This window comes from Tursiops truncatus, chromosome 20 (assembly GCF_011762595.2).
Source record: "Tursiops truncatus isolate mTurTru1 chromosome 20, mTurTru1.mat.Y, whole genome shotgun sequence".
Lineage (NCBI taxonomy): Eukaryota > Metazoa > Chordata > Mammalia > Artiodactyla > Delphinidae > Tursiops > Tursiops truncatus.
In genome coordinates this window covers 34379946-34400784 of record NC_047053.1, presented here as the reverse complement: position 1 = coordinate 34400784, position 20839 = coordinate 34379946, and the positions used below count along the sequence as shown (strand labels likewise).

At 53.7% G+C, this 20839-nt stretch overlaps 1 protein-coding gene across 3 annotated transcripts in view; it reads left to right on the top strand.

Annotated features, from left to right (window-relative positions):
• ITGA3 (integrin subunit alpha 3) overlaps window positions 1-20839 on the top strand; it is a 29680-nt gene that overhangs the window by 4617 nt on the left and 4224 nt on the right. For 2 of the 3 annotated variants that reach the window (XM_033846742.2, XM_033846744.2), the window contains exons 2-23: window positions 3232-3359; window positions 3661-3740; window positions 5879-6128; window positions 7657-7743; window positions 8105-8312; window positions 8771-8967; window positions 10640-10728; window positions 10855-10991; window positions 11159-11245; window positions 12192-12259; window positions 12334-12470; window positions 13067-13216; window positions 13308-13405; window positions 13704-13851; window positions 14126-14200; window positions 14811-14890; window positions 15000-15077; window positions 16136-16238; window positions 16345-16527; window positions 16708-16830; window positions 17567-17680; window positions 18619-18717. In XM_033846742.2, coding sequence (XP_033702633.1) covers window positions 3232-3359; window positions 3661-3740; window positions 5879-6128; window positions 7657-7743; window positions 8105-8312; window positions 8771-8967; window positions 10640-10728; window positions 10855-10991; window positions 11159-11245; window positions 12192-12259; window positions 12334-12470; window positions 13067-13216; window positions 13308-13405; window positions 13704-13851; window positions 14126-14200; window positions 14811-14890; window positions 15000-15077; window positions 16136-16238; window positions 16345-16527; window positions 16708-16830; window positions 17567-17680; window positions 18619-18717 — 2719 coding nt within the window. Of the gene's footprint in view, window positions 1-3231; window positions 3360-3660; window positions 3741-5878; window positions 6129-7656; window positions 7744-8104; window positions 8313-8770; window positions 8968-10639; window positions 10729-10854; window positions 10992-11158; window positions 11246-12191; window positions 12260-12333; window positions 12471-13066; window positions 13217-13307; window positions 13406-13703; window positions 13852-14125; window positions 14201-14810; window positions 14891-14999; window positions 15078-16135; window positions 16239-16344; window positions 16528-16707; window positions 16831-17566; window positions 17681-18618; window positions 18718-18826; window positions 18917-20839 lie in introns of all 3 variants that reach the window. The other variant, XM_033846743.2, reaches the window with a different exon arrangement.

Below are 20839 nucleotides of genomic sequence, written 5' to 3'. Positions count from 1 at the left end.
AAGCCCTTGCGAGGTCATTTTATTCATCTCCCTACCTCCTGGAAAGACACCTGCTCCCACCCAGGCCAGCCTGACTCCAGGAAGGAGGCAGTCCAGTCTCCTTTCCTCCTTGCTCCCAGGGCTGGGCACAGCCTTCCACTTAGCATCCCACTTCTGGCTGCTGCTGGGAGGGTGACCTCAGTGGTGGTTTCAGAGGGATCAGCTTCTCGACTCTTTGATCTGGACCAGATCCAACAGCAGGAGCAATGTGCTCATTTGCATAGTAACTTACATTCATTTACATACCAGTAAGAGCTTTCCCACCCTCTGGATTTTCCCACACCTGACTGTGGCTGGAGGAAGCTGGACCCGGCCCTCTGTGCACCCTCCTTCCCCCATCTACTCCCAGCCCTCTGGCCGTAGACCCATTGGATCCTGGGCTGGGAGCCAGAGGGCCTTAAAGGGCCTCTAAGCAGGCCAAGTAGGAGCTAAAAATACTCCAGGGAGGTGGGAGGTGCTCTCTGTGGAATCTCTGAGGAGGGAGGGGCCTGGGATGCTGGGGGGGGGGTGCTGGGATTAGGACCCTGCCCCACCGCGCATCAATGGGCACAAGGCTGGTGTGGGGTGAGAGTGGAGAGGGTATAGGTGGTAAGGGGATTTATGTCAATCCAATTGCTATTCATGCCCAGCTCTGCCTGCTCTGTACCACAGGAGGCAAAGAGGCGGGGACCCTCAGGCCACTCCCTCTAAGATGAGGGAGCTGGGAGGGCGTGGCCACCCTGTTCCTCAGCCACCTCCCACCCTGACAACTTGGGCCCAGAGAGCTGTAGGCACGGCAACACTTCCCTTGCATCGCCCGCCCTGGAATGCAACCTGGGCTCTCCAGGGACCCCTTGCCCACTGAGGCCTGGACCCACCCCTTCAAGGTCATTGTAGCCAACCCCCAGCTGCCACCTCCAGCCAAATCTGGGCTCTCACCGTCGAATGACTAGCTGCCAGTGCCCCACCCCCACCTGACTGATTGCCTTAGACCGTGGATCCTCTGCCCCATCTGAACACCTGAACTAGTCTGCTCTGTGCCTGTGCTTCAGGTCCCCTAACCCAGTGGGGCAGAAATTCCTGGGTCCCCGGAGCAAGGCCTGGGGGTGTGCTAGGGCCAGTCCTGGTGCCACAAGAAAGCAGAACGACAGTGCTCACGTTGGCCTTGGCTTCATAGTCAGGAAGCCCTTTCAAAGAATGAACCCACTTTTTCCCCCAACAACCCTGGAGGGTGGTGGGACAGCTGCTGTCCCATTTTACAGATGAGGCACTCACAGCTCAGAGAGGGAAAAGAAATTGTCCCTTGAGGCAGAACAGACCTAGAACCAGGCCCTTCAGCTCCAAGGCTGAGATATTCCTTTCCCACAGGCAGCAGCTCCCCTCTCGCACCTGTCAGGCTGGGGGCGGATGCCTATGGGTGGCCAGGCAGCGGACTCGCTAGGCACCCCACCCAGCCCAGACAGAGGGTGACTAGCAGGGCCTGGCTGCCACACTGGCCCCCTGCCAGCCTTCCTGCCGGAGCTCCCAGCCCTGCTCTGCTTAGAGAAGCTATACCCCTGCCCCCAGGAACCCTTCCCCAGGGTGAGGTCTGAGCTGAGGTGTGAGGTGCAGGCAGAGTCCCCTTCCCAGCACCCCCAGGCAGCGCATTCCTGACACCCAGTGGGCCGAGGCACCCAGGCCCTGGCATGCCCGGGCCCTGCCCTGCCCACTCCCGGCAGCCCTCACTCTCAGGTCCCAGGCAGGAGCTGCAGGCAGGGCTGTTGCTCTGCACGCGCAGACTCTGGCAGGGGGCCTGGCGCCCAGGTTCTGAGCTGGGCGCCTCAGGTGACAGCACTGCTGGGGCCGGATGGAGGGGTACCTACCTAGGAGATGCCTGCCACCCAGGAGGCTGGGTCCAGCAGGACTGACGAGGTGGTCTTGGCAGAACGTCCAGAGGCTGCAGACAGATGATGCTGGGAGAGCAAGGGGTGGTAGAGCTGGGTTCTCAAACTGTGGTGTGAATATTTGGGGTGCATGTTAAATAAGCAGGTTCCAGGGCTCCACCCCCAGATTCAATCCAGGTTGTCTGTGATGGGCTGAGGAATCTGCCTTTTTAACAAATATCGCAGGGATTTTTGATTCTGGTGGTCCAAGAACTGTCTTTTGAGATGATATTTCAAAGCTGATCACCGCCTTCCTCTCCTCTAGTCACCTCTCTGGTATGGGAAGGGCTGCTAGAGCCCTAAGAACCTTGCAGAGACTTGCAGTTGGTGTCCCTAAAGAGGGGTTCCAGGCAGGCTGGGGACAAGGTGATTTTTAGTCCTCACGCATCCCTATTCTCATGCCCAGCAGCAAGAACTCTGCCCCGGGGCCACACTGTCCAAAGTGTCAGGTACCCAGCTCCCCTGCCACCACCCCTGTACCTCATATGTCTGTCTCAACAGGGGTGGGGGGGGGACAGTAGACATCGCCCAGGTCACATAAGGGCCCTGCTGACCTCAGCTCACCCAGCTCCGGTTTAGGGTCAGTTGTCCTTTCCTGCCCACATTCTTCAGCGCCCGCCCCCGGATCTAAGTCCTCAGATGTGGCTCAAAGAGGTAGGACCAGGACTCCTCCAGCCTTGCTCTCTTCCCCTCTGGCTTCATCTCAGAGGCCAAGCATTCCTTCCCAAACCCAGATCTGATTATGTCACTCAGATGCCAAAACAGTTCTTCCAAAACCCAGATCTGGCCATGTCGCTCCCTTGCTTGAAATCCCTCCGTGGCTGCCCTTCCCACCCTGCCTCTTGTCCCTCCCCGTGTTTCTGGCCTCCAGCTGTACCGAGGGCCTTGCAGGTCCCTGAGTCACTCTCTTGCTCATGCTTCCCGGCTCTTGCACAGGCCAGACCTTGGCCTACAGAGCCCCTCCTCCCCTTCTTCACCTGGTAAGCCCTGGTCATCAGACTCAGGCCAGGGTCCCCTCTTCTGTGGGCCTCCCTGATTGCCCCCCACGCAGAGTCTGGGCTGGTTTGCTCCCTGCTTTCCTCTCATGAGGCACTGACCACGGGTGTCTGTCTCCTTGCCTGGCTTCCCCTACCCTGGGCACTCCTCGAGGGCAGGGGCGGGGAGCCATTCATCTCCCGATGGCAGAGCCTGGCACAGAGCGGATGCCCGGCCCACGCACATTCAGCAGTGAGTTGTTTGAAGCGGGCTTTGGGGACTATGGGCCCGGGTCTACCTACCTTCTTGCCCCCAGGCTCCTGGCTGGCGCCCCCCGGGACCTTGCTGTGCCTGATGGCTATACCAACCAGACCGGTGCTGTGTACCTGTGCCCACTCACTGCCCACAAGAACGACTGTGAACGGATGGACATTGCAGAGAAAAGTGAGCAGGGGGACAGGAGCCTGGTGGAGGGCGTGGCACAGAGAGGATGACTGGAAGAGACAGAAGGCTCACCCGGGTAGCTTCCAGTCCCTTCTTGTCCGGCTGGGAAGAGGGAGTCCTAGAGTGGGACCAGATGGGATTTGTGGAGCTCGGACTATGATGGGCTGGAGAAGGCGGGGAGGGAGGGCTGCCCTGCTGGAGTGGAAGATCCGGGAGAGACCAACCCCTGCCCCCTGGGTGCTCTTGATGCTGGGAGGGTGGGGTGAGGTGCCCTGGCTCATGACCCCTCCCATGCCCACAGGTGACCCTGACCATCACATTATTGAGGACATGTGGCTCGGGGTGACTGTGGCCAGCCAGGGCCCTGCGGGCAGAGTCCTGGTAAGTGGGCGCTCGCCGTCGGTGTCCCCCTCCAACCCTCTCCTTCGTCTCCCAGGAGCTTCGGAGGGAGGCAGAGGGCAGGAGAAGGGTCCGTTGCGCATGAGCTGGTGCCTTGCAAATGTCCATTTCTGTGGCTGTACGTCTCCACGGCATGTGTGTCCCTTCATCCTGCACTTGTAGCAGGGGCTGGGGGTAGGGAGGGTGTCTGGCGCTCTCCAAGGGCCAGCCTGGGTCCTGTCTGAAGCACCCACTGCCCGCCACCACGGGGGGGGGGTGTTCACCCTCCGTAGGAATGAGCTGAGGGAACTGTGAGATGGAAAGGGCAGAGAGGGCCTTAGGCAGTGTGGCCTGGGCGCGCTCCTTCTGGGGAGGCCGGCTGGTGGAAGAGGCACAGCCCTGCTGCCCCAGCTCACCCGGCTGGGCTTTGGGGGCCCCCTCCCTGCTGTCAGCTGTCACCTCCTCAATTTCTGAGTCCCAGATAGACAATTTATTTTTCGTCTTTAAATTCATGTAACATTTACATACAGGGAATGTACAAATTTTGTTTCAGTTGCGTTTTGACAACTGAACTGCGTTTATACAACTGTGTAACCAACACCCACTAAAGAAATAGCATATTTACATCATTCCAGAAAGCCCACTCCTTTCCAGTCAACCGTCACCCCCATAGCCGTCACCTTTGGATCACGTTGTGATTTCTGTCACCTCTGAACACTGTCGTAAGCTCTGGGTTTGACCAGTTCACTGAAACACCCTTTCTAGTCTTTTGTTAAGGATGGTGTGGGTCCAGGTTTCCACTTAAGTCAGTTCTAGATCCTGGGTCCTTCAGCAGTTTTCTGCTCACCCATCCATTCATTCAGTCCGTTTTTGGTGAGCACGTCCTGTGTGCCCTGCACGGAGCCCGCACTACAAACCTTGTAGTTACCCGGGACAGGCTCAGGCCAGTACGAGCATGGGTTTGGCTCACAGCTGGACGGGGACACAGACGGCGAGCAAACAAGAACTAGGCCTGGTTCTGGGTTTCCCCTGGCCCCTGGCTGTTTTTGCAAATACCCTATTCTGATTGATTTGTCCAATAACTCTTCATGGAGCACCTCCCATGTGCAGGGAGAAGCTTCAAGAGAGGCAGCACAGCCTGACACTTAGGAGCTCAGACCCCGGAGCCCCGACAGCCTTCGTTTGAACATCCCCTGCCTCTCTCTAGATGTGAGATCTTAAGCAGGTTTCTCAGTTCTCTGTGCCTCAGTTTCCTTATCTAAAATGGGGAAGATAATTATCCCTACTCCATAGGGCTGGTAGGAGGCTTAAAAGAATGAATATGTGAAGAGCTCAGACTTGTGTCTGGCATACAGTCAGCACTCAGTAAGTGTCAGCCGCTGCTGCTGTGGTTGTTGTTATTCTAATACTGACCTTTCATTAAGAGGGCGAGGCCATCAGGGGACAGCAGAGACGCAAATTCCTAACCTGCTCTGTGTCTAGCTCCTTTTATTTATTTATTTATTTTTATTATTATTTTTTTTAATTTTATTTATTTATTTTTTACTTATTTATTTATGGCTGTGTTGGGTCATCGTTTCTGTGCGTGGGCTTTCTCTAGTTGCGGCGAGCGGGGGCCACTCTTCATCGCGGTGTGCGGGCCTCTCACTGTCGCGGCCTCTTGTTGCGGAGCACAGGCTCCAGACGCGCAGGCTCAGTAGTTGTGGCTCACGGGCCCAGTTGCTCCGCGGCATGTGGGATCTTCCCAGACCAGGGCTCGAACCCTTGTCCCCCGCATTGGCAGGCAGATTCTCAACCACTGCGCCACCAGGGAAGCCCTGTGTCTAGCTCCTTTTAGACCCAAGGGCCTGAACCCCACATTCTCTCATCCTTTTCCCTTTTCATTTTGCCAAGATCCCTCAGCCACTCTCAACTCCAGTACCTTCTGGCCTTCCAGAAGTGTTCTCAGCCTTCAGAGCAGGTTTTTGAATTCTGGAAAGGCAATGCAGGTCCAAGCACCACTGTGGGAAGAAAGAAAAGCTGGGAGACCTCTTTCCACTCCCCTCCTGCAAAGCCAGAGGCGCACAGGGCTGTGGAGACACTGCTCCTGAGTCCATGCCGCGGGCTCAGCTGTGTGCGTTGGGGGGGGCTGGGGTCCCCAGGTCTGTGCCCACCGCTACACCCAGGTGTTGTGGTCGGGGTCGGAGGACCAGCGGCGCATGGTGGGCAAGTGCTATGTGAGGGGCAACGACCTGGAGCTGGACCCCAGGGACGACTGGCAGACCTACCACAACGAGATGTGCAACAGCAACACCGACTACCTGGAGACCGGCATGTGTCAGCTGGGCGCCAGCGGCGGCTTCACCCAAAACACTGTGTACTTTGGCGCTCCTGGTGCCTACAACTGGAAAGGTGGGGACCGTGGGGGGAGGGAAGGGGGCAGAGGCCACCACCCCGTTAGGCCCGAGGGCAGCCTGCCAGAGCCTCCACACGAGAGGGCAGAGGAGAGCATTCGTTTGCCAACACCAGCAGCTACCTCGACCTCTGCTATTTTAAAGTGCTTACTAGGTACCAGAGGCTTTACACCTATTCTCTGAATTAATCTTAAAATACGAGTATTATTATACTCATTTTACAGAAAACTGAGCCTCAGGGAGGTGAAGTAAATCAACAGTAAGTTCTGAAACTTGTATTGGATGCAGGCCCATCTGACTCCAGGTTAACCATTTAAAAACTTAAAAAATAAAGCACGTTCCTGGTACAACTACTAAATGGTACAGTAAAGTAAAGAGGAAAAGTGCCCTTCTTCTCCCCCGTCTTCCTTGTCCCATTTCCCAGTGTATGCTGCTAAGTGTCTTGTGGCTCCTTCCAGACTTATTTTAGAATATATAGGTATCTTAACACACACACACACACACACACACACACACACACAATCACATTAAACATACTGTTCTGCTACTTCCTTTTCACACATCGATAAACTGTGGGCATCTTTTCATGTCCGTACATACAGGGCAGTCTTTTGGGAGGGCTGCAGAGATTTCCTTGTATCCAAAGTCATGCTTGTATCTGCCACACCACCTACTGCCTCTCAGGAGTCTGACGGCTCACACCCCCTCCACCTGCCTCTCTCCACCACATAGGCTGTAGCAACAGTGGCCGCTTTTCCCTTACTGCACCTACTATTGCAGAATCAACAGGCAGAGGGAGCCCAGAATCTTGTTTTGCTTTTTTTCATCGCAGTATAGTCGACATACAATATTTTGTTAGTTTCAGGTGTACAACATAGTGGTTCAGCATTTAAATACATTATAAGATGATCACCCCTATAAGTGAAGAAACAATCTGTCCCCATACAAAGTGATTACGTTATTATTGACTATATTTCTTATGCTCTATGTTACATCCCAATGATTTATTTATTTCGTCCTCTTGACCCACAGGTAGCGCAGGGCGTAGTCACCGCTCTGGGCTTGCCCGAGGCCGAGGCCTCTGCTCGCTCTGCTAGTCTTACCTCCCACCCCTTGCTCCTGTAGACTCTTGGCAGGGCCACAGGTACTCTCCAGCAGCAGCCCTGGGGAGCAGGGTAGGGGTAGGCAGCCCGAGTCTGGGGCAGGATTACGAGGAGATAATGGTGTGGAGTCTGGCTTTGGTGTCTAGGGTGAGGGAAATGTCATCTAGTATCTGGGTGCCTGGATGACTGGATTCCAGCTGGACAACTAGCTCTCCATCCCTGAGCCTCACTTTTCTCATCTGCAAAATGGGGGTCATCGTTCTACCTCACAGAATTGTTAAAATAAAGAGGAAGTGATTTGCAAATGGCGAAGTACTCACAAATAAAAGGGGTTATTATTATCCTTATCTGGAGGTGGGGGGCCTGGACATAGTGGAGGAAAGGAGTCGTGACTTATACTCCCCCCCTCAAATCCTTGTGAAGGAAACAGCTACATGATTCAGCGGAAGGACTGGGATTTATCCGAATATAGTTACAAGGACCCAGCGGACCAAGGCAACCTCTACATTGGTGAGTCCTGTGGTGGTGGCCCTTTGGGTGGAGAGGAGGAAAGGGGCTCAGTGGCCCTCTCACCTTCAGTGTCTGGTGGAAGAGTGAGGCCAGGGTGCAGTGCGACTAGTGGCATTTAATTCAGCGAGCACGCAGTTATTGAGCACCACCTATATGCCCCCAAGATGCAGAGTCATGACCCTCATGGAGCTCACGGTCCAGTGTGCAGGCAGGACTGGGGGCTGGGCATCCAAGGTCCACCTTCTTGCCCAACTTAGAATAGAGGAACAGAAGATAATGGGGGGATATTGGGAGGTGGGTCCAGAGTAGAAGGGGACAAAACTTACTGGAGCCTTGATTGACCACCTTCCCCGCTTCCCAGGCTACACGATGCAGGTGGGCAGTGCCGTCCTGCACCCTACGAGCACCACCATTGTGACGGGTGCCCCTCGGCACCGACATGTGGGCGCTGTCTTTTTGCTGAGCCAGGAGGCGGGTGGAGACCTGCGGAGGAGGCAGGTGCTGGAGGGCAGGCAGGTGGGCGCCTATTTTGGCAGTGCCATTGCCCTGGCAGACCTGAACAATGATGGGTGAGAATCCAGGGACGTTTCTCTGGGGCCGGGATTATGGTGAGGGGGGCGGGCTTGCCCAAAGCAGGGCAGAGAAATGGAGGTTTGCCGTTGTGCATTTCTTTGCGTGCTGTTTGCAGGGATTGGCTAGTCAATTTTGCATGTTGATCTGCAATCAGACTTTATGGGATTCTGGGTATTTGCATGTCAGTTTCATGAGACTTGCATCTCCTCGTCTGTGCCTGTCATCTGTATGGCTCTAGTGGATGTGGGCTGTTTGGGTGTGACCTGTGTCTACATGGCTTCTCCACAACGTGTGTTTTCTATTAGACGGGTCACAGTGACGCTTCCTTGTCCTTCCCACGACCTATGGCCAGAGGCGCCATTTGTAGAGTCACGTGCCCTGCCTGACACAGTTGTGTCTGCTAAATAAGAGTTACGCTGCATGTCCCATCTCCACCTTCTTCTCTCCTGTGCAGGTGGCAGGACCTCCTGGTGGGTGCCCCCTATTACTTTGAGCGGAAAGAGGAGGTAGGGGGTGCTATTTATGTCTTCATGAACCAGGCAGGCACCTCCTTCCCGGCCCACCCCTCCCTCCTTCTTCACGGCCCCAGTCGCTCTGCCTTTGGCTTCTCCGTGGCAAGCATCGGTGACATCAACCAGGATGGATTCCAGGGTATGAGCCAGCACTCCTGCCCCAGCATCCACTGACTGAGAGCCAGCTGCATACCAGGCTTGACAGGGTCCGAAGAGAAGACAGGCTGGGGCCCAGGTCTGGGGAGCTCACAGCGGTGCTGGAGAGACAGCGTGCAAAGGGAGCCCCCACAGAGGCGAGCTTGGTAGACCTCCTGGAGGAGTGGACGTACCACTGGGCATCAAAGGCTGGGCTGAGTGTGCACAGTGGAGGGAAGAGAAGGGGCGCAACGTGAGTGTGGTCCACTTGCCTGATGTGCTCAGATCTAGTAGGTGTGGGTTGTTCGCATCAGAGATGAGGCTGGAGAGGTAGTGTAGGGGTGGGGTGGACGCTTTGAAAGCCAGGCAGAAAAACTAGGGCTTTATATTCGGGTTATGGCAGAGTGGTGTCCAAAAAGATCTGGGGGCAGGGATTTGATATGATAACTTGGTACCTTGCAAGATGATTCTGGAGGGAGATGTGGGACGGATGGATGCGGGGAGCAAGGCTGGGGGTGTTAAGATCAAGAATATAGTATATCAGGTGTGGGACGTTAAGCGCTGGGACAAGGTAGACGTCCCAGATATAGGGGATGCCATTAGTGCGCTGCAGGACTTGGGGACCAATCAGACCTGGTGTATCAAGGAGAGGGACAAATCAAGGCGTTGAGCCTGGTTGCCACGGGAGCACCTGGCGTATCTGTAAGTCATTTCTCTGACAACCTCAACTTCCTAGAACATACCTGAGAACCAAAAGGAAGGCAGAGGCGCCGCTGAAGAGACAAAACAGGTGCTAGAAAGTCTAGTTAATGAAGTCCAAGCACTTACTGATACAAGAGTTGCCCAGTTGTCACTCAGGACCTACTTCCTTTTCCTTTTCTAACGAGCTTGGCTTTCTGGTTACCTAGACCTTATCAGATCAAAAGCAGAAAACTAGAAAGTTTAAGAAGACAAAACGTTTTGGATTTATTTGTGCAAATAATGGTTAGAATTTAAAAGCCTGGCCATTTTAACAAGTAAAGCTCACTAGAGTGTTGTGATTAAAATCCCAGCCCCCACACAGAGACAGACATGGGCTTAGAGCCTCTTCTCTACTCCTTAGCTGTGTGACTTTGGGTTTCCTGAGCCTTTTTTTCTCATCTATGAAGTGGGGACGGTAGTACCTACTGCCAAGAGAAAAAACAAAACAAAGTAGTACCTACTGCCAGTACTCTTGTGAGGACTGGATGACATGAGTGCTTGATAACTACCTGGCAAAGTCACCAACGGATAACACCTGCTTTCGTGGCCCTGCTGGTAAATGTCATTAGAAGGACCAGGTGTCTGGAGGGGCGGTTGGTGGGGGAGAAGGAAGGCACTGCAATAAGGGAAAACAAACAACAGCCAGTGGTCAGAAGTCTGGGGTTTAGGCCTGCTGGACACATTAACTTGCTGTGTGACTTTGGGTAAGTCACTTCCCTCTTCTGGGCCTAATTTCCCTCATATAAAAGAGGCAATTGGGTGCCCAGTGGTCCCAGTTTTAATCCTGAGCCACAGAGCTCTGTTCCCTGATGCTCTGAGCACTGTCTTGACAGGGAGGTCAGTGCCATGCTGGGCTCTGTGGCCTGGAGCACAGGGTTGGGGAACTGTGGGGCCCATAGTACACGGGGTGACCCTGTACTGTATCTCTTCCCCAGACGTTGCCGTGGGAGCCCCTTTCGAGGGCTTGGGCAAAGTGTACATCTACCACGGCAGCTCCAGGGGGCTCCTCAGACAGCCCCAGCAGGTATGGATGGACAGGGACGGAGGGGCCCTTCCTCCTTTCCCTCATCCACCCCTCCCTATTCCCCCTGGGCCCCACTCCCTGGAGCCTACCCCAGAGCCTGTCCTCACCGCTTCCCTCTGCCTCCAGGTAATAGACGGAGAGAAGCTGGGACTGCCTGGCTTGGCCACCTTCGGCTACTCCCTGAGTGGGCAGATGGATGTGGATGAGAACCTCTACCCAGACCTGCTGGTGGGGAGCCTGTCAGACCACATCGTGCTGCTGCGGTGAGCCAGGGCGACAGTGGATGGGGGCCTTTCTCTCCTGCATCCCTGTCTGCGTGGAGCCCCAGCTCGGTCCACCTTCAGCATCATGTCTGTGCAAACCTGAGCCCTGACCCCAGCCTGGCCTGGGACAGGCCAGAGGCATTGATGTCTGCGGGTTTTCCATGCAGGGCCCGGCCTGTCATCAACATCCTCCACAGGACATTGGTGGCCAGGCCATCTGTACTGGACCCTGCACTCTGCACAGCCACCTCCTGGTGAGACCCTCAGGCCCCACTCTGCCCACCCATTCCTCCTGATGTATGGGAAGGCTCTCCCAAAACCCTCCCCTGGCAACTCCCGATATCCCACCATTAAAGGGCTGATTCTTGGGTAAGCATGGCCCTCCCTACCCAACCTCATTAAAAAGCAAAATTCCTTGCAGGAGGTAATGGGTGAATTGGGGGTGGGGGCAATAGGGCACGGTGGTTGAGAGTGGGAGCTCTGACCGCCTGGTTCAAATTCCAGCTATGGCCATTGCAGTGGTGGGGATGGGCTCTGGGGGGTGAGATCCTGGAAGGGGAGGGAAGAGAAAGACACTTAGGTGATGGGATGTGGAGAAGGAGAGAGAGCCACCTTGAGCAAATTAATCTCTCTGAATCTCAGATTCCTTGCCTATAAAACAAAGTTAATAACCAATTCACAGGGCTGCTGTGATAATCAAATGAGATAATATACAAATAGCCCTTAGCATGGCTCTCTATAAACCCTGAGTGCTCAAAAAATGTTAGTTGCTAAGACGGTTACAGTAATGATGGTGATGACCCCAAGGTCTGTGTGTGAATGAGGGTACTGGATCAGAAGGCAGGGGGAGACAGGGCAGGGAAGTGGGGGGCGGGGTGGGGAGGGAGATCTGGACTGGGGATCCTGCCCAAGACTGGGCTGGGCCAACAACTGACTAATGACTTCAGGCAACTCCTGCTCTCAGGGCCTCCGTTTCCCCATTGGTGCCCTCTAACCCTGTTTTCTACGGCTCTGATGAGAGTGGGGAGGGAAGGGGCCAGGGACACCCCAGCCCAACCCTGTGGACTCCCCAGTTTTGTCCCTGCCTTTTCCCTGAAGGGCCCTGTTCCGCCTTGCCCAGGAAAGGGGATGAAAGCCAGGGCCTGGCTATCTGGGTCCCACTGTGACCAGACCCTCCTCCATGTCCCCCACCCTCAACAGTGTGCAGGTAGAGCTGTGCTTTGCTTACAACCAGAGTGCCGGGGACCCCAACTACAGGCGGAACATCAGTGAGTGCTGGGCTGCGGGGCGAGGGGGAGGGCGTGCTCACCTGGTCACTTGCTGACCACACTGTGCACCGCAGCCCTGGCCTACACTCTGGAGGCCGACCGGGACCGCCGCCCGCCCCGGCTCCGCTTTGCACGCAGTCAGTCAGCTATCTTCCATGGCTTCTTCTCCATGCCCGAGATGCGCTGCCAGACGCTGGAGCTGCTCCTGATGGTGAGGGAGGGGCGAGGGGTGGCACATGGGCTCCATGGCCCCAGGAAGAGGTAGCCAGAGTCCCCAAGGTCAAGGGTGAGGGAATGAGGTCTCCCCAGAGACAGAGGTGGCAGTTCGGCCTGGAAGGCCATAGGTAAGTAGAGCGTACAGTGCACAGCACCCAGCCCATGGTAGAGGAGAGAGGAGCCCCTTGGAGTACGGATGGGGGCCACAGTGAGGGGTGTGAAACTCTTGCCTCAGCTCACCTCTGGGGAAAAGGCATCCGTTAGTAGGGGCAGGCTCAGGCTCTCTCTGGGACATCAGGGTGAGAAGGAAGAACTCAACCTGGGAACCCCAGGGATGAAGGGAAGCGCAACCCTCCCCCCAGAGGGTTCCCTGGAGAGGAGGAGCCCCACCTTCTCACTTGTGGGTCAAGGTGGTACCAGTGGGGTCAATTTGGTGATCAGACGGGAGGGGGTTCAGCCTTACAGGGGGTTTTCAGGGTTGAGGCGGGGTGGGGGCCTTCAGCTCCTCCCTAGGGGTTTAGGATGGTGTGAGGATTCAACTTGGTTTGGAGGGCAGTGCAGAGCTGGGTTCAGCGCACCTTCCTTTCCCAGGACAACGTCCGTGACAAACTCCGACCCATCATCATCTCCATGAACTACTCTTTACCTTTGCGGATGCCTGAGCGCCCCCGACTGGGGCTTCGGTCCCTGGACGCCTACCCGGTCCTCAACCAGGCGCAGGCTCTGGAGAACCACACGGAGGTGGGTGGGGCCGAAGGACAGGGACCCGGAGAGCTGTGGGGCCAGAGGGCGCTGTGAGTGGTGGGCCCTCCACGCCTCCGACCACCCCCAGGTCCAGTTCCAGAAGGAGTGCGGGCCGGACAACAAGTGCGACAGCAACTTGCAGATGCAGGCGGCCTTCGTGTCTGAGCTGGGGCAGCGGCTGAGCAGGTGCGCTCTGGACCGCGGGGATTGGCCAAGGGTGGGGCGGACTTCACTGGCTTTGGGGGATTGAGGGGCGGGGCCCTATTGGTCTGGAAGAGGGGAGAGAACTGGTAAGATCTGAGGGGAGGCGTCTCAGAGAGAGGCGAATCGGAGAGGAGGGACCTTAATTAGCGGGGTGGGAGCTGTTCAGACTGGCCTTCCCTGGCCAGAAAAGGGGCTTTCTTCTGGGGGGCGGGGCCTAACAGGTCTGGGGCGGGCCCGGGGGCGGGGCTTTGGGCTCAGCCCGGGGCTCCTCCCCTCTCAGGCTCCCATACAGTAGAGACTTCCGAAAACTGTTGCTGAGCATCAACTTGACCAACACCCCAAGCCGGGAGCGGGCTGGGGAAGACGCCCACGAGGCGCTGCTCACCTTGGCGGTGCCTCCCGCCCTGCTGCTGTCCTCAGTGCGCCCCGTGAGTGCCTTCCGCCCCCTCGGAGCCCAATCACGGCTTCACCACGTATATGCATCCTTCATACATGTCATGTACATGTGTTGTCATTTGCCATGTGTTCCCCGCCCCCCGTCAACTACTCTAGGCTGGGCTTCCTCAGGTGCCTGCAGCGTCTCTGCTGCTAGGGGAACACATGGGTTCTCAGGCCTCTAGGGCTTCAGGCCCTGTACCACAGGAGAGGGGCGGGACAAGCCCTAGTCTGACCACCCAGACCTGATTTGTCTTCTTTCTTCAGCCTGGAGCTTGCCAAGCCAACGAGACCATGACCATTGTTTGCGAGCTGGGGAACCCCTTCAAACGGAACCAGAGGGTGAGCGCCGACCACACCCTCCCAACCCTGTGGGTCCCAGGCTCCTCCTCTGATGAGTTCCTTATCTTCACTCTGCCTGCCTGCTTCCCAGGCTTCCTTGAAGCAAAGAGCCAGAGTGGAGGAGGGGGGGATACAGTAGGGGGTGGGGAGAGACCCAGAGACAGAAAAATGGGGCCACTAGGGAGCTATGCACAAAGCTAGAGCAGGTGGAGGTGAGGAAACCGATTTTGCTGAGCACCTACTATGTGCCAGGCCCTGACCCCAAGGCTGTGCTTCTTTTATATGATATAATTCTCACAACCTTCTGAGGAGGTAGATGCTGATTTACAGAAAGGAAACATGGGCTTATATAGTTTCAGTGATTGCTCAAGGTCATGTGGCTCAAAAGTAGCAGAGATATTACTAACAGAAGAGAATGGAAAAAGGGAAACAGAAGGGGCTAGGAAGGTGGAAAAGTGGAGACAGGTGGCAGTGGGAGACTGCACCCTGAATGGGAGGAGGAGGCCAGAGAACCAACTCCTTAGCGTAGCATTCAGCCCCTCGCTTCCCCATGGCATCACCCCTGCCTGGCCCCAAACGCTCCTCTCTGCCTCCCTCACCCTCATGGCAGATGGAGCTGCTCATTGCCTTCGAGGTCATTGGGGTGACCCTGCACACAAGGGAACTCCAGGCACAGCTGCAGCTCTCCACGTGAGTGACCTCGAGAAGCCAGGCTATGTCGGGGTTGAGATGTCCTGGGCCCCCCCACCCCAGCCTTAGCTGACACATTCCTCCCCTACCCTCCCCATTCTTTCCCCAGGTCAAGTCACCAGGATGACCTGTGGCCCATAACCCTGACTCTGCTGGTGGACTACACACTCCAGGCCTCGCTCAGCATGTGGGTACCACTCCCCCCAACCCCAGCCTGCTGGGCCTGAGCTAGGGTCTCCCCTCCCTAAGGTGTCTCTCAAGCTCCTCTGAGACACCTCTCCTGGCTTGGTATCCTTAGGCCAAGACATAACAACATCACTATCATTATTGTTACTATTATTATTATTCTCCTTGCAAAGCAGGTAGCCGTGGAGGAATCAGAAACTCTGGGGCTAAGGTGTTGGTGTGGCCCTGCCATTTCCTGAGAGCTTGTTGTGCTAAGGATTTTTTTTTTTTAAACATTTTTATTGGAGTATAATTGCTTTACAATGGTGTGTTAGTTTAGGCTTTATAACAAAGTGAATCAGCTATACATATACATATATCTCCACATCTTTTCCCTCTTGCGTCTCCCTCCCTCCCACCCTCCCTATCCCACCCCTCTAGGTGGACACAAAGCACCGAGCTGATCTCCCTGTGCTATGCAGCTGCTTCCCACTAGCTAGCTATTTTACGTTTGGTAGTGTATATATGTCCATGCCACTCTCTCACTTTGTCCCAGCTTACCCTTCCCCCTCCCCGTGTCCTCAAGTTCATTCTCTAGTAGTTCTGTGTCTTTATTCCAGTCTTGCCCCTAGGTTATTCATGACCATTTTTTTTTAATTTTAAATTCCATATATATGTGTTAGCATACGGTAGTTGTTTTTCTCTTTCTGACTTACTTCCCTCTGTATGACAGACTCTAGGGGAAGCAACCTAAGTGTCCATCAACAGATGAATGGATAAAGAAGATGTGGCATGTATATACAATGCTAAGGATTTTATATACATCATCTCATTGTCTTCTCACAACAGCCCCATTATATAGTGACCCTGCTTAACAGATTAACCCCACTTTACAGATGAAGAAACTGAGGCTCAGAGAGGATAAATAACTTGTTTGAGGCCATACAGCTAGTAAATGCTAGAGCTGGGGTTTATCTCAGGTCTGCCTGATATCAGAGGAGTTGTAGCTAACCTTGGTGCCCCCGCCCCCGCAAGGGCCCCTCCCATCCCCTGTGACTCCAGCATCTTTCTTACCCCTAGGGTGAGTCACCGGCTACAAAGCTTCTTTGGGGGGACAGTGATGGGTGAGTCTGGCATGAAAACTGTGGAGGATGTGGGAAGCCCCCTCAAGTATGAGTTCCAGGTAAGGGGACCTCTGGGTCCAGGGTCTGAGGGTGTGAGGGTGGGGGTTGGTGAGATGGAGGTGGTTTTCCAGGAGACAGTAGCCATGACACCTCTTGTACCCGCAGGTGGGCCCAGTGGGGGAAGGGCTGGCAGCCCTTGGTGCCCTGATCCTGGGGCTGGAGTGGCCCTATGAAGTCAGCAATGGCAAGTGGTTGCTATACCCCACGGAGATCACGGTCCACGGCAATGGGTCCTGGCACTGCCGGCCACCTGGAGACCTCGTCAACCCTCTCAACCTCACTCTCTCTGTAAGGACACCAGGGGAAGCGTTCACTTGCATCTCATTTCCTTTGCAAGCTGCAGGGCAGAAAGGCCGGCGTCTTCCTCTCCCTCCCCTCCTGCATCTCTGGGGCCTGCCCCTCCACCTGCCCTTTGCTCCTCTCCTCACCTTTGATCCTCCCTCCAGCAAATCACCTCTTCCCCCTCAGGTTCCTGAGGACAGGCCGCCATCTCCACAACGCAGGCGGCGACAACTGGACCCCGGGGGAGGCCAGGGCCCCCTGCCGGTCACTCTGGCTGCTGCCAAAAAAGCCAAGTCTGAGATCCAGCTGGTGAGTGACGGGGCAAGGTTGGAGGGGATTGCGCCCGCCCATCACAGGGTGGGTGGGCACCTGGGGGCACACGAAGCAAGGGAGACAGGTGCTACGCCCCAGGAGAACCCAGTCTGATGAGGTGATGTGGCCCCTGCCTTCAGGAGCCTCCAGTCGGGGGCGGGGACTCATCTCCTGCCCTCAGAGGGACCCCGCTGCCGTTGCCTTGTGTTGGGGAGCAGCCAGGACAGTGGACTGAAGGAAGAAATACTGATTCTGTTCCCAGGAGCCCCAACCTGTTGGGAGTGATATAGATGCTCAAAGCTTTGATCATTAGGGCTGGGAATGGGGAGAGGCAAGGTGAAGACAGGGTGCAGGGCGCCCTCTGTCAGAAGGGAGAGGGGAGCAGGCCTGGGCAGCAAGTTGAGGTCTAGCTGGGTGGAGAGGGAGAAGTGGCCTTCCAGGAGGGAGCCGGCAGGAACAAAGGCTCAGCGTGGGAAGGCATTGGAAAGGTGGCGTTTGGGATTGGGCCCCATTTACACGAACAAGGATCAGATTTCCCATTCCCCCTGTCGCTGGCATCTACGTATGCCTGGCCCAAAGAATGTGCCTTAAACACGTAAGTGCAGTGTGCGTGAGTGAAGGGATTAGGGCAGGCCCCTTCAGGTCAGCCATGGGTGGGACAAAGCCAGGGGCGAAGCCTGAAGAATCTAGAGACCCAGACTGTCTCGTGTTCTGTGTTCCCTGCCCACCTCAGAGCTGTGGCGGTGACCACACCCGCTGTGTGTGGCTGGAGTGCCGGATTCCTGATGCCCCCGTCATCACCAACGTGACGGTGCAGGCACGAGTGTGGAACAGCACCTTCATCGAGGTCAGTGCTGGGATCTGGAGGTCTCCACTGCCACCCATCCGGGCAGGGAGAGCAACAGGAAGAGGATGAGGCCAGGGTGCATGTGTGTGCCCAAGTGTGTGTCAGTGACTGCCTGGAGATTGATACATGCTGGGCTGTGCACCTGTTGCTGTGTGCTGTGTCAGTGTTAGTCTGTGCATCTGCGTGGGGGATGTGACATAAGTTTGTCTCTAGCCAAGATGACCTTCTCTCACATGTTCATTATTCTGTCACGTGTCCATCGCTTTCCCACCTCCCTGCTTTAGTCCATGCTGTTCCTTCCCCCTGGATGCCAGCTCGCCTCTTATCTCTGCATGTAAACTTCTGTTCAGGCTTCACAGTCTCCCTCAAGAGACCACCAGCGAGGTCTTTTCTGACTTTTCCAGCTGAAAATGACCTCTCCCCTCTGGACACGCACAGAACTTTCTCAGAAACCACGCGTGCCGCTCACCATGCTCTGCTCTGGGTTGCAGTGCCAGCCATCTTGTGCCACCTAGACCAAACTTTTTCTGTAAATGACTAGATTAAACGTCTTTTCAGCTCTGTGGGCCACGTGCTCTCTGTTGCGACTACTCAATTCTGCACAGTAGCACGAAGCTGCCGCAGCCAATACATAGATGAATGGGCGCGTCTATGTGCCAGAAATACTTTATTTACAAAAGCAGGTCATGGGCCAGATTTAGCCCACAGGCCGGACCTAGACGGTGACCTTCATTGTCTCTGCTGTCCCCAGCATCCAGCACAGGACCTGACGCACGGATGAATGAATGACGTGTGTTCGTGTGTGGAGGAGAGGCCTGGTGCTGCTTAAGGATGTGGGGATGGTGTCCTGGGGGTTGTTGTTGACCCTGAGGGAGGGTCAGGAGAGAGGCTCAGAGGGGCTTCAGCTGCTTCTTTTGACCCATCCTTCCCCCCTCCAGGACTACAAAGACTTTGACCGAGTCAGGGTAGCCAGCTGGGCCACCCTGTTCCTCCGAACCAGCGTCCCCAGCATCAACATGGAGAACAAGACGGTGCGGGTGAGTGACCGTGCTAGGAGACAGCAGTGCCTGGCCAGGGCATGGGAGAACAGGGCATCTTTCCAGAGCATGTTCGCACACTTTAGCTATGTGGTCTCAATCTCGGCAGCACGTTGGAATCCTCTGGAGGACTTCTGGTGTCTGGACTACACCCCTGATCAATGAAATCTGAGTCTGTGGAGGTGGGACCCCAGTGTTGGTACGTTAAAAAGTGCCCCCCAGTGATTCTACCGTGCAGCCAGGCTTGAGAACCTCTGCGTGAGCTCATTTGATCTGCACGACATCTCTGTGAAGATGTGCCATCTCCGTGGAAACTTGAAAAGAAAGTTCCCAAACTTGATTCTGAGTTACATATGGAAGAATAAACATGACAAAATCCCTAATAATTTGTTATGAAAGGGATATAAGTGGAGATATGAAGGGGATAGGTATAGGAGGCGAATGAAGTTTTGGTTAAATACATTATGATACATTTCCTAAAATGAATTAAGGTAGTATAGGAAGGGCCAGAAAGATCAATGGAACAGGATAGAAATTGACTTTATTATACAGATGGCATTTTAAATCAGGAGAAAAAGGTAAACAAGTAGTATTGGGAGAACACATTTGGAAAGTAAAGGCAAACCCCTGCCTCACACCGTAAACAAAAACACATTTGAGTTAGATTAAATATTTAAATATTGGAAATAAAATCTATTATACCAGAAGAAAATTCAGGAAATAATTTAATAATCTTTAATTATGGAAAAAGGGAGTTATTTTATTAAACCCAGAAGTCACAAAGGAAAAATTTGACAACTTAGACTATATGAAATTTTATTTTTTAAATTTTTATTGGAGTATAGTTGATTTACAATGTTGTATTAGTTTCAGGTGTACAGCAAGATGAATCAGTTATAAGAGACTATATGAAATTTTAAATCTGTGTACAGCAAAAGAGATGTAAGGAAACTAGAAAGGCAAATGATACATTGCTTTTTAAAAAAGTTTATAGCATACATGACAAAGTATTGATAGACATATATATATATATATATATATATATATATATATATATTTTTTTTTTTTTTTTTTTTTTTTTGCGGTACGCGGGCCTCTCACTGTTGTGGCCTCTCCTGTTGTGGAGCACAGGCTCCAGACGCGCAGGCTCAGCGGCCATGGCTCATGGGCCCAGCCGCTCCGTGGCATGTGGGATCTTCCCGGACCGGGGCACGAACCCATGTCCCCTGCATCGGCAGGTGGACTCCCAACCACTGCGCCACCAGGGAAGCCCAACATATTTTTAATACATAAAGATAAAGGGTGGCATAGAGATAAACAGGCAGTGTACATAGAGTGAAATACCAATGTTCAATTCAATAGTAAAGAAATAAAAATAATAGCAATAAGATTTTTTTCCTATCATATTAGAAAATATTAAAAAGAATAATGCTGTCCGGTGCTGATGAGGTAGAAGGAAATGCTATTGATTGGAATATAAATTGATGGATTCTTTTTGGAGATGAATTTATCAATATCTATTAAATTTTAATTGCACATTTCCTTTGATCCTGCACATGATAATATATCTTAAGGAGCTAATAGGACAAGTTTGCAAACATAAATATATGGGAATATTTTTTTTTTTGGGGGGAATATTTTTATAGTATTGTTTATGATGGCATAAGATTGGAAACAATCTAAATGTCTTTCAGTAGGAGATTGGTTCAATAAATTATGGTACATTTCCTACAATGACTATGCAGTCATCAGAAGAGATTAGGTTGATCTTTATTAATTGACATCGAAAGATAATGAAAAAGGTCGCAGAAGAGTGCATAGAGTACACACAGATCCCATTTATGTGGAAGAAAAAATATATATGTTTTAACACATACATTTAAAAATATGGAAAGAGGACTTCCCTGGCGGTCCAGTGGTTAAGACTCCACGCTTCCAATGCAGGGGGCGCAGGTTCAATCCCTGGTCGGGGAACTAAGATCCCACATGTTGCACAGCACGGCCAAAAAAAAAAAAAAAAAATATATATATACATATATATATATATATATATATATATATATGGAAAGAGATTCAACAAAATGTTGAAGATAGCTTTTGCTATGGAGTAAAATTACTGGGA